The sequence below is a fragment of the Pyrus communis genome, chromosome 4 (genome assembly GCF_963583255.1).
Source record: "Pyrus communis chromosome 4, drPyrComm1.1, whole genome shotgun sequence".
Lineage (NCBI taxonomy): Eukaryota > Viridiplantae > Streptophyta > Magnoliopsida > Rosales > Rosaceae > Pyrus > Pyrus communis.
In genome coordinates, this window is record NC_084806.1 from 4,778,450 (window position 1) to 4,791,080 (window position 12,631).

Below are 12,631 nucleotides of genomic sequence, written 5' to 3' on the forward strand. Positions count from 1 at the left end.
TATTACGTAACAATGTAACAGTATCATCTAAATTGTTGTTCTTTTAGTGTAGGTACTTTCGTGTTGTCACGTGTTGTTATTAATGTAACAATGTATTAGTATCATCTAAATTGTTGTTATTTTAGCGTAGGCATTGTCATACCGTTATGTGTTGTTATTAACGAATCATGTTATTACATATATATCTAATTAATAATGTAATACATAAAATAAACCGTCAAAATGCTAGTGTTCCAAAACTAATCACAAATCGTCATGTATTAATTTCTCATATAACTTACATAACTAGCTTAAGAAATGATAATATGAGGACTACTGTTTCATTTAAATCTTTCTCGTGATATTTCAATTATATAACTAATTTGAAAGTACTTTAAAATGATCGAAAACGCTTTTAGAGAAAATAGTTGGGTTCCAATTTCAAGATTCGCTTGCATTTTACTAAAGATTAGTTAAAAAAACATTAGAAAAAAAGTTGTCAGCCATTTTAGAAGTATATTCAAACGAGCTCATATTTATCAATGTTATAAAATCTGATTTGACATGTCTATGATGACCTGCCAACTAATTAGTTTAACACTAATATATTAATGAGGTTTAGCTTGGAGTAAAGACATACACAACAAGTCTTGAGAGCTCCACTTAGAGTAGTTTGGATTAGCTCCAACTAACCTATCGATTATCATTTGTTTGGAATCTTTGTCTTACTTTTTTTTTCATATTTTATTTTTTGGGATTTTAGTTTAGGGTGGGCTTTCAGTGGCCATATGATTAGTGTAAGGCCTCCGCATTTGGTGGATCTAGGAGTCTCATATGGTGATTAATTTTGGGTTTTTAGGGCCTTGTTCGAAATGCTAGTTTCTTGGGGGTATCAACAACCTAAATTTTCTCTAGTGCACATCTGAGGTAGGCACGGTCCTCGCGGATCCAGGGCCCAACATCTAAACAAGAATCGTTAGATCTTGTTAAGTTAAATGACTTAACGACGCATGTGCACTGGAAAAAAGCCTCACTCTCTTAGATCCCTGCAACAACTTAAAAGGACAAGGTTAAGTAAATGTTTTTATAATGCTAAGAGAACCGAACTCTTGATCTAGCCTAAAACTCTTCTTCTTTTTCATTTGTAGCCTAACCTCAATAGTTCAAATATTCGAATCTAATTATTTTCATATGTAATCTGGAATTTTTTTTTATGCAAGAAGCGAGAATTTTGGGTAGCACTGCTTGTTTAGGGAAACTGCCACACAAGAGTCATGTTATTTACCACGTGGTCAGACTACCCTACCCAAATTATTTTCCTACAGAAATAAATGTTTACATTTTGTTAACTGAACATTCATTGAATTAAGATAGGATCGGATTTGAATGAGTCGCCACAAGATTGAGCCCAAATCAACAACTCAAACTTAAAGCCCAATTCAAATAAAAATTACAAAAGGTTACCACAAGGCCCAAGCTCTGCATAACACAAACATAATGGATGGTTAATACCTTAGATCCATCAATAACACGTAAACTAATAGCATATGTGTTAGTGTAAACCGTCACATTAAAAAATTTCTCCATCCAACTTCGAGAATTCTCCAGAAAATTAGGTGGGATACCGACTCTCGGCTTCAGGAGAAAGGAAAAAGGAAAAAGGATGGAGCATAAAAGAAGATCCAAGAAAATGATGCCAGAATTGATGACCATGAAAGAGAATGGAGGGCATACGTCAGAGAACTCTGAGATCATCCAATGAAGGCATATATATATATGAGGCAGATATGTAACACCATTTTTTTTATACAATTTTTGACACATATTTTTTTCGGGAGCACTTCATTATTTATTTTAACTATCTGAATCGTCTTTCTTTTAGAACATCATTCATAGATTATTCTTGCATAAAATTAGATAAATCCAAACCATTAAAAAATTCATCTGTAGTGAATAAAATAGACAAATAGGGTTCTACTATGAAATCCTAAACCCTTAATCAAGTGGTAATATGGTTTCAGATTTGAATGATTTTTCTGTAGACATGATATTTGAAAGAAGACCTAAAAAATAGACGATTTAGATTGTTGAAATACTTATAAAGTGGGCCCAACAAAAAATAGTGTTATGGATTCGGGAATGGAATGTGATTCTTATGTGAACACACCAAGGAAAAGATGTGTGTATTGGTGGTGGTGGCGAGACTGGAACCAATTTAGGGTAAGCAATTACTTTGAAAAGGTGGATATAATCATTTGGAGACCAATCCTTTTTTTGGGGAAACTAAGGAGACGAATCTTGCCCCTAAAGCTTCTTTATTGGATTACTTGACGTTCATGGCAAGAACAAAGACCAAACGCATATTAATTCATCTACTCCTAATTATAATTAAACAACTCATTGGCTAGAACACGTTGTATCAGAAACAGTTGAAGTTAACATATGTAAGAGACGCATCTTATTCTTAACTAAAGTTTTCTCTGATAACCAAGTTCTGTCTTTATATAAAGACAAAACGTGGTTATCAAAGAAAACTTTTATGTTAGAATCAAGACAACTCGAAGGGACTCATTATGTTAGCATCAATTAATAATGAGAGAACCTTTATGTTAGAATCAAGACCACGTTCTGAGTTTTGGGGTTCTTGATGAATTTTTATGTTCTCAAAACAAACCAAGACAACTCGAAGGGACTCATTATGTTAGAATCAAGTTCTCTTTGCTATCTTTTGCCTACGTATATTAAAAGGGAAGTGTTATTGGCACTCCAAAAATCTCATTTTAAACTCCTTACAAATGTATTTTTCTTTCTAAATATAGAAAGTTTGAAGTGTAGAATGAGAAATTTTGAGTAACAATAACAATTTCCTATTCAAAATGGAAAATAATGTTGACCATCCACTCGTTCTCATTACACGACGACAATTATACAGAAAATTTAAGGAATAAAGGAATTTTAGATCCTTACAGCACAAAACACGTGAGAATTTCTTTCCAGCCAGAAAATAATAAAATTGAAGTATTTGCACAGTAGTGAAGTCCTTACTAATCTGCTCATCATCCAGTTAGTTTCAGCTGCAGGAACCCCAAAGAACAGAATAACTTGACTTAATTTCCTTCCTTTTTTGTTTCTTTTATTTTTCCCATCTTTTTCCCGATTTCGTACAGCTTATTATAAATGCAATGAGATATATTCATAAATTGATCACAGCCAATCTAGAAACCCTAAATTCACTGGTTGCTTGTTTGGTCAAATTCGGGAAGCCATGAAACACAAGGGTAGTAGTACCACTAGTCGCAAGAACAAATCTCTGTGTGAAAAGTCAATGATTTTGGTGGCAAACGTCATTAAACTTTCATCTCTTTCTCTTGGCAATATCCATCTTCCAACAACCATGACCAGGCCTCCGCCAAATCCCGCAGGAGCGCCTGCTAAAGTTACCAAAGTAGACGTCCCTGATCCTCAAAATCCCAGAAGCCCGCCGCAAAGGTTGCAGGAATCAGAAAATGAATCAAAGCCGTTCTCCTTCGTGATGCAGTTACCAAGCACAGATCAGAATACTGGTACTACTATTGCTGCTACTACAACTACAAGTACTCAGCCATGGGACGCGAGTAAGAATAGTAAGAGCGAAGCAGGCATCGATGTTGATCGGAAAGCTGAAGCTTATATTAAAAGGATGCGTGACAAGATTCAGAACCAAAGCGATCAACCAGCAGTGAACCCTACTCCTAGTACTACTACGGCTGGAATAGTATCATCCAAACGTCCTTCACATGCACGGCCTGCCCCAGCTCCTAAAATATCCAAGTAGCACTACTATTCTTAAGCATATGTGTGCTTTTTGGTATAATTCCTGGAATAATTAAATTTGTGAAGTACTTGGAAGAGTAATTAATGTTCTCCTGCATTAATTTGTTATATATTTCCATCTAGCTTGTTCATGTTTATATATAATATATATATATATATATGCGTGTGTGTATATATATGTGATTCCAATAAGTTGTTTTAATTTGTGAAATTATTTAAGGCCTTTGATGCATCTCATAAAACTTCAAAGGTGCGTTTCAGAAAAATATGCAACACTGTAAAATCGGTAAAAATTGTAGGGATCCTGCAGGTAGCTAACAAGTAGCATGCAATATTTATAAGGTTTATTTTTAAGGAAAACTAATGAAAAGGGTTTGAAAACTTTGAGTTTTAACGATAAGGACAAAATAAAGGGTAAAGTGAATAGTACCAGGTTTGACTTTTTAGTGTAAAAATGTGGTTTTTCGTCAAAGTGAACAGTAACACAGGTTTTCGTTAAAACTCCCTACTAGATTTTAATTTCATTACTCCATGTAACTCAAAAGTCAACACTGTATTCCCTGAAACTCAAAGTTCGTTTCACTTTGCTCCTGGAACTCGATTTGATCTCATTTTGCCCCCTGAAACTTGAAAGTTTCTTTGTAAAACTCAAAATTCACTCCACGTTGCCTTAGATGTTAATTTCTTATGTGAGTTTGATTTGGGTGCTCCAGATTAATCATTTTATTTTTTATTTTTTTTTCATCTCTTCAATTTCTTTTAAACTTAATATTCTCCGATTGTTGAATGTTAACGCATAATGAAGATTTATAATCAAATTTATTGCACATCTGGCATGGTCTTATTTGGTATTAGGTCCCACGTATGTTTTAATATGCGACCTATAAGTTTCATTGAGAAGAAAGAGTCCACAAGTCAAAGAAGAACGAATTTTGAGTTTCAGGGAGTAAAGTGGTACTTTTGAGTGACAAGGGGCATAGTGAGATTAAAATAAAGTTCTAAGGGGCATTGATAAAAATAAGCCTATTTATAACGAATATATTTTAAATCACACCAGTAATTTACATATTCAGTTACTTCTTAGAGTGGCAAAATTTCAGGCTTTTATTTCACAAGGCATGTTTTGGGTTCAATTCTTGGCACTGTGTGATCACACGATGTTAGCCATGTGGAGATTGAAATGCCTTTGTGGGTCTTTCCAACCCTCTAAAAGGTGAACTGTCATGAGAAAGCTACTTGGTCCCTTTTAAAAAATAAAAAATCAACCCAACGTACATATAAAATTTGCACACGATGAAATGCATATTGCGTAGCAAAGTGAAGGAATTGTTGCCACTTAGCATTACGGTCTAGTGGTATTCTTCTTCACTTGTAAGTAAGAGGTCTTAGGTTTGATTCTCACCAAAGAGAAATTTAAACCACATTGTTGCTAACCATTGTGAGACTAAGCCTATCCCTTCTCCTTAATATAGTATCATTTGCTAAAAAAAAAAAAACAGTGAAGGAATTGTTTATTTGGACGAAAAAAAAGATTAATGATTGGTGGAGAACAACACCTTACTCATTTTGTCTTTTAAAATGGGTGGCAACCAACTTTCTTTCAATATCATTGGTGTGTGTTTTGCCACATCGATCAGCAATAAGAATCACAATCTTGTGCTAGTGTACACTATATTTACAACACTGCTTTTCTTGAAAAATAATGGTTTTCAGAGAGAAGAATATTTTAGGGATTAGTTGGTTAATTGAAGTTTTAATATGGATTTTAAAGTTTTAATATTTGATGAGTGTTATGTTTGGATTAGACCAGTTCTCATAAATGATGCTTGAGTCTTTTGGACTCGTTTTGTGACCATTGCTGTTTTGTAGTTTGTTTTTTGAGTTGTACTCCCCACTCTATTTTTAATACAATTGATTGATTTGAGAGATTATACTTAATATACCAATGATCTATGATCACATAAGAAAGTGCAAGGAAATCGTCCATCATTCGAACCCTGATTTTAGTATTCGTTATGCGCACTAGTTCATTGATTCAATTCTATATGATTCTATATGATTGGACATGAAAAAGATTTCAAGACGTATGTTTTAAATAAAAGGAAGAAGAAAAATAAACCAAACAAATTCTATATGATACCATATGTGTACCGTTCGCTTTGTTATTTGGTAGAGATTAAGATTCGAAAAACACATTTATTTATTTTTGGCTTAAATCAAAATGGTTTCTATATTTTATCTATCAGTCAATTTGGTGCTATATTTTTAAGTTGCAAAGGGTCCAGCCAGAGGATCAAATAACACTGCGCACCTGGTGCTCTCTATTATCATTCCATCCCAATAGGTACCAAACAAAAATCAACCACAAGAATCCCCACCACTGCGAGAAGACTCAAACCGATCTTGTCCTAAATCTCTATAAATTAAACCCAACCATCCTGTACAAAATAAGCAAATTAATCGCCTAATCAACTAACTACATGAACGCTAATCACCCTTTTGCCCCTAAGTAATCACACTGGTCGATCTAATCTCGGGCCCACCAAATAATTAATTTCCATTTGCCACCATACTGCTTTAGCTAGCTACTTCTACATTGCCGGCCCTATTATAACACACACGGACGACATACATCGACATCAAATTGTTCAATAATTCGTTTAATTAAGCAACGCTAATGACACTGTCAGAGCCACTAGACATGGCCTGAAACGCAGACGAATGCGACGGCGTCGTGGGCGATTGCTCCTCGGACGGAGTCGTGGAGAGCTTCAGAGACAATGGCAGTGGATCCCTGGTGGGTGACGATGAGTACTTCTTGTTCAAGTTAAGACCGGCCATTTTAGAAGAAGGAGGGACGACCGGAGGGTGAAGTGGGATCGGACGGATGAGCTTAGTAGTTGTTTGTGCGTCTTTTGTCGGGCTCAGCTGCATGTCATCTAATGACTTCATGTTTAATCCTAGTGATGTCAGCTTACTTTCTGTCGGTGAGCTTTCACCCGGCAGGGCTGCTGGAGAAGGAGCAACCGGAAAAGTCGAAACTGGAAACCCTCCAAGAATATTGCAACCCAAATTAGACTCTGGCTGTGTTGGGATTGGGAATGGCAATACTGGTACAACTGTTGGCGAGGATTCGCCTAGATCTTCTTCCATCAATGAATTCAACTGCACATATTTAAAGTACACAATTAATATAATCCATGGCTTTTTCTACAAGACGAAAGTATAGATTATACGAATCTACGAAAAAAGAAAGTAATCGGACTTGGGCGCAAGAAAATGCCGTGTAAAATGGTTTGGTCATAACTCATGATTAACAATGACATATGTCAACGTAGAAAAGTTGCTACAATGTCAAGTTGATTTTAACTATAATGTCAAACAATAAATCTGAACCTTAAATTTAGTGATTTGTGTAATGAACATATATAAATTTTAAAATGTAAATTCATTCAATAATGATAAGTAGATTGATGAAGATTACCACTGTTTGAGGACGGTGAGTAAAAATGCACCAAAAGACAAATCAAACTCAGGGAAATAACAATAGGCATGAACTAAAATTAGGCAATTAATTATGACAGATTTGCACCGCTGGTGCTTGTGTTTTGTGTTACTTGTGGGGACTATGTAGGGATTTATTATGTTTGTTTGCTGTGCTTTCCTCTCTCCAGATCAAGGATTTGGTCACCGAAAAAATGCACCCTGGCACCCTTCCTGTAACTTTATTTAACTTTTAATGAAAATCGTTATCGATTCGTATTAAAGAAAAAAAAAACTAAGGAAATTAATATATAATTAACTATGATTAAAATATTGATAGCACATACAGGGGTATCGGTGGTGATGTCGAAAAGACTAGATCTGCGGCGTCGACGGTTATGGTTGTTCCGCCGGAGAAAGTACTTCTGAGCATGACTCGCCACCTGGGTCGGCGTACGAGTCTTCACGAAGTTCCTAGAAATCCCCCTCCAATCTCCTTTCCCTACCTTCTGTAAGCCCACCAAGAACAGCTTGTGCTCCTCCTCCGTCCACGCAACACCTTCCCATATCAAAAACCAACCAATTCAACAATTAGTCAAGTAAAAAATAATTAATCCAAATAAATGAACAAATTAAGATAATTAAACTCCAGATTATATCAGCAAGACGCTTGCACATGAGATTTCTGAGTTTGATTTCTCGTTCTAATAAAGAAATTAAAAAAAAAAAAAATAGGTCCACGAGTACGTACTACATACCTCTCTTGCGCTCGCGGCGGTGTCCAGAGGCGTGGACGACGTCGTCGGAAGCGTAACCGGCGTCGGCGTTTGAGTCGGCCTGCAGAGGCTGCTCATACTGGGACAAGTTGTTCATGCTGGCGCTCTTTCTGAACGCGTTTGCCTCCGTGACTCTAACGCCAAAAAGCATGATGCCATTTTCGGCAGAGGCGGTCGCGCCACCACCGACTCCGCCGCTGGCATCCGCGCAAGTGCGGGAGTTGTGGCCGTTGTTCCCACACTGAGAGCACGTGCGAGACATGATCTTCTCCCGCGACTCACACGTTGTTGTTGGTGTGGGTGGTGGTGGTATTTCAACAAGGCATGCAAGGAAAGAAAGGAAGAAAAAGGTAATAGTCTTGGGAAAAGACAGGAATTGGTTTGTCTAATGAAAGAGAAAAATGAGGGCTGCTGTGGTTCATATATAGTTGCAGATCTAATTAATAACCCTGCGTTTTGCGTATTTTTTAGGGTTTCTGTGTACGAACATGGACCGTGGAATTAAAATCGGACGGTTCATGTTTAGGGTTCCACGGACTTGTTAAAATTCTTGAATCAGGGCCGTTCAGTTTGGGGATGCTTGTCGATACAACCAAGCCTGTGTGTCATAGTAATGTCCACAGTAGGATAGTACAACCTGGATGAGATTTATCTTGTTTACCATCCGTTGGATTAAAATTTAAATGTATCTACACCGTTAGTTATGCAGCGGATGTCTTTACTTGTTTGGGTGGGTTGGTGGTAGGGTTTTTACCAAATTATTTATTTCGTTTCGTGCATATTGCCTTTTGAGATTGGACACTAATGATTATTAGCTAATTAAATTACTTATGTTAATTCTCCACTTTTTATATTGTTAATTTTTTTTAACATGAACAGTGGTTCCAACTTGAAACTTATTTTAATTTTTAAAATTAAATTGAAAAATCACAAAATTAATAATTTTAATTATTAGTATGTTGATATATAGTTTGTTGTCATATAATATGTTGCACCGTATAGGATTTATGTTTCTTTTTTAGAACAGAAATAAATTATATATTTTTTATAAGAAAAATTATATCTGTTATATAAATAATTTCATAAGTTGTATCCACTTAAAATATCATCTAAGTGTAAATATGAAATCCTATGTGTTCTTAAATGAAATCCTGTGTGTTCTTAATATATATTTTTTAGTTGACGGGTTAATTAATCAGTGAGCTATAGTTTTTATATATTATCCTAGCTACAACAAGTATTATTGTTAATTAAGACCTCTGTAGACAATATTTGCGTAAAATAATTTAACATTTAAAAATCTCATTTGGCATTCCAAACTTTTTATAATTAGAAAGAAAAATACAATTGTGAGGAATGTAGAATAAAAATTTTGAAATGTTAATAACCGTTCCCTAAAAAAAACATATAATATATGGAAAAAAGCGATGGTGGAGGGCCAAAGTGATTTCTGCACCGTCGACTGGGCATATTCGATGGCTCTTTGAGAAAGACATCGTTGTCTCAATGCCTTCACGTTATTCAGATCGTCCATTAGATATCAACCATGGTGGTGGATATTGGTGGTGGGATGGGATGTGGTTGTGGATGATAAGTAAGGTCTGGACCCCATCCATCACCTTTCACTACAAAACTTCCATCTTTAACCTCAACCTTTGTATGTGGCTCTCCACCACCCCCTGGTGGTGGTGGACGGATGCCCTTTTGCTTTTCTTTTTTAATTTTTTTACCATCACTTTCTCCCTCTTTTTATTTTCGTTTTCTCCTGCTTTTATATTGGTGAGTGAGACCCGTAACGTATACAAAAGATTTGTCCACCGTAAGCTCTCATACCCAACCATGTGAGACCACGTAAGTAATAGCATGCCCAACATGGAAACATTTTTCAAGAAAATTGTAGCAGTGATCCCTCGACTTTAACTCAATGAAATAATAATTCCTCAATTAAAAATTTCTGGCCATTGGTCCCTCAACTAAAAATCCATGACATTTGGTCTCTTAACTCATCAAAACATGCAGTTATGGTCTTTTTCGTCAACTACGGTAGAATTTTCGTCAAAATAAGTCACATGCTACACACGTGAGGCTAAATTAAGAAGGCAAATATGAAAGACCAAATGAAAAAAATAGTAGCAATAGTCCCTCAACTTTAACTCAATTGGAGAAACGGTCTCTCAACTTTAACTCAATTGAAGTAATAGTTCCTTAACGTTAACCCAATCATATAAATGATCCTTCCAACATGACTCATTTTGACGGAGTTGACGAAAAGGACCATAGCTACACGTTTTGATGAGTTAAGTGAGCAATGGTCATGAATTTTTAATTAAGGGACCATTGGTTCAATTGGATTAAAATTGAGAAACCATTTCTTCAAATTTCTCAAGTTTTTCAATCTGCTTATATTGTAATACTTTCATGTGACAGTACTAAACTTCCATACATCAATATGTTCATTAATATCATAACTTAACTTAATTACATATCAATTATTTCAGTCATGCGGATTAATAGTATCACTGGTCAATGCGACAAACACGAAATTTCTACAAATCATGGGAGATTGTGAGTGTGAGGTGAATGGGCTTTGTTTAAAGCAGAAGAGGCCATAGGCCATGTCATTTTATAGATGTGCTGTCTCTTTGGAAGCACGTGTTCCTAATTTGTTACGTTGCTTTCAAAGCATTTGATTCGTTTCATATTTTTCTCTACGTTCACTTTCTAATTAGGTGTGTTCTCTGTTCTGTCTGCATCTTGTTTTCTTCGGCAATTTGTCTGTAGTCACATGCAGTGAATCGATGTGTGCGTTGTCAAGCGTAGTACCGGCGGGCCGGCGGCTACAAGTGTGACTTTCTTTTTCTTGGACACCCAGTTCCTTCAACTGTTAATTACATACTGCGACTTTTGTTCTTAGCTTTGTCTTTAGTTATTCGGTTTCTCCATACTAACAACCAAACTGGGTTGATCAATTGAACCCTAGGTCGTCACTAAAAACATGCAAATTATATTTGTATAAAATAGTTGCGTTAAAATTTATTTTTAAGTAATTTATAGTATGAATAGAAAAACGAACTTGACTGCTATATAATATATATATAATTTGTTGTAAAATCGATGGTGTGTGCAGTGGAATAAAATAAACAAGACACAAAATTTACAAGGTTCCTCTACAGTCAATGTGAATGGAGTATGTCCTCGGAGCAGCAGTGATACTTTCATTATAATTTGGAATAATAAGAGTACAAAATAACCCTCTCTCTATTATCCCCTCTCCTCTTCCTCTCTTTTCTCTCTTCCTCTTCTTCTCTTTTCTCTCTTCCTCTTCTGTTAGCCTTGTGGCTTCTATCTCCTTATTCGTTTTATAAGCAAAGAGAACACTATTTATTTTACAAATTTTCCACAAATGAATAGTGAAAATACTGTGCATAAATAGTAACAAACTATTCATGTAGGTCATCCACATATTATTCACAACATAATCAAGCTTTTCTGCCGTATTGCACAAACAATTTTAATTAGAAGAAAGCTCTTAAAATATTGAAACCAAATTAATTGAAAAAGCAAAGGAAAGAAGATAAAGAATTATGAATATATTATTTAAGGAAATCTCCTACCATCCAATCTGTTGACTCCACTACGTAAACATAAAATAATTCTGTTCACACGATGAAAGACCGTGTTCTCACGCATATCACATGATAGAATTAAAATAGGTAGCATTGAGCAGTAATATTGGATATTCCAACATTTAGAAACATATGAAAACCTCTAATTTTGTGTGTGGCAACTTCGTGTCTTTGATATTGATTAACACATGTTTTTAAAATTAACTCTTCTTACTCTGCTGTCATAAACTTAACACATGTCCATCAATAATAGAGGTGGCCACACACAAAATAGGTGTAGAAGATTTGAACTCTCCTAAATCAAAATCAACTAGCTAATAATAATTGCTCTTGCAGAACTTAACTCAACAAGGGTAATGCTATCTACATGCTTATTTTTTATTTTTCATATACGCTTCTTAATTTCAACCGTCATACTAAATGTAGAAGAACACCTAGTGTGAGACTAAAATTGGATAGTGATGAAATAACTAAACAAGCGAGGCACATAATTGTACTGGTGCAGCCTGTAGGGGAAGCAATGGTCATTATCAAGCAAAGACAGGTTCATCTCATATCCACGTTGGGATAAGTTTTCTGACTTGGATTGGTCATTCTATCAATTGATTGGTGTTTGGTATCATCTTTCTATAGGACGACATGTCTCGAGATTGGTTAACAATAGCATCGGTTAAAATGTTTTTCTAGAGCCACCCTGGATCAACCACAGTGATCGATGTCTCCAACCTAACGTTGGATTTGGATCATCGGTCAACACATCTTTTTTTATTTTTATTTCTTTTTAACTTGTTTTCCCAGGTAATTTAATTGAAAGTGAAGGTTAAACTAGACCATATCCTCTTCTTGATCGCTTATGAACGTGTGAAAATTTCGGTCCTTCAGTTTTATATGTGTGAGGATTTCTGATTGATAGTCAAAGAATAAATTCAAAGATATGTTATAATCAGTTGTTTA

The 12,631-nt window shown here is 35.4% G+C and overlaps 1 protein-coding gene across 1 annotated transcript; it reads right to left on the bottom strand.

Moving 5' to 3' along the window:
- Positions 1-6,085: 6,085 nt before the first annotated feature.
- On the bottom strand, positions 6,086-8,467 carry LOC137731854 (transcription factor MYB1R1). Its single transcript, XM_068471097.1, has 3 exons — positions 8,034-8,467; positions 7,623-7,834; positions 6,086-6,957 (listed from the first exon to the last, which is right to left on the bottom strand). The coding sequence occupies exons 1-3, from the start codon at positions 8,311-8,313 to the stop codon at positions 6,457-6,459; spliced, it is 993 nt and encodes a 330-aa protein (XP_068327198.1). The 5' UTR covers positions 8,314-8,467; the 3' UTR covers positions 6,086-6,456.
- Between the last annotated feature and the right edge of the window lie 4,164 nt (positions 8,468-12,631).

Bases quoted from the DNA above. Each gene is read 5' to 3' on its own strand.
- LOC137731854 (XM_068471097.1), bottom strand. From the start codon at position 8,313: ATGTCTCGCACGTGCTCTCAGTGTGGGAACAACGGCCACAACTCCCGC. The intron at 7,835-8,033 runs GTATGTAGTACG...TGATATGGGAAG, and splicing joins CCGCCGCGAGCGCAAGAGAG to GTGTTGCGTGGACGGAGGAG. The intron at 6,958-7,622 runs GTATGTGCTATC...AAATATGTGCAG, and splicing joins ACATCACCACCGATACCCCT to TTGAATTCATTGATGGAAGA.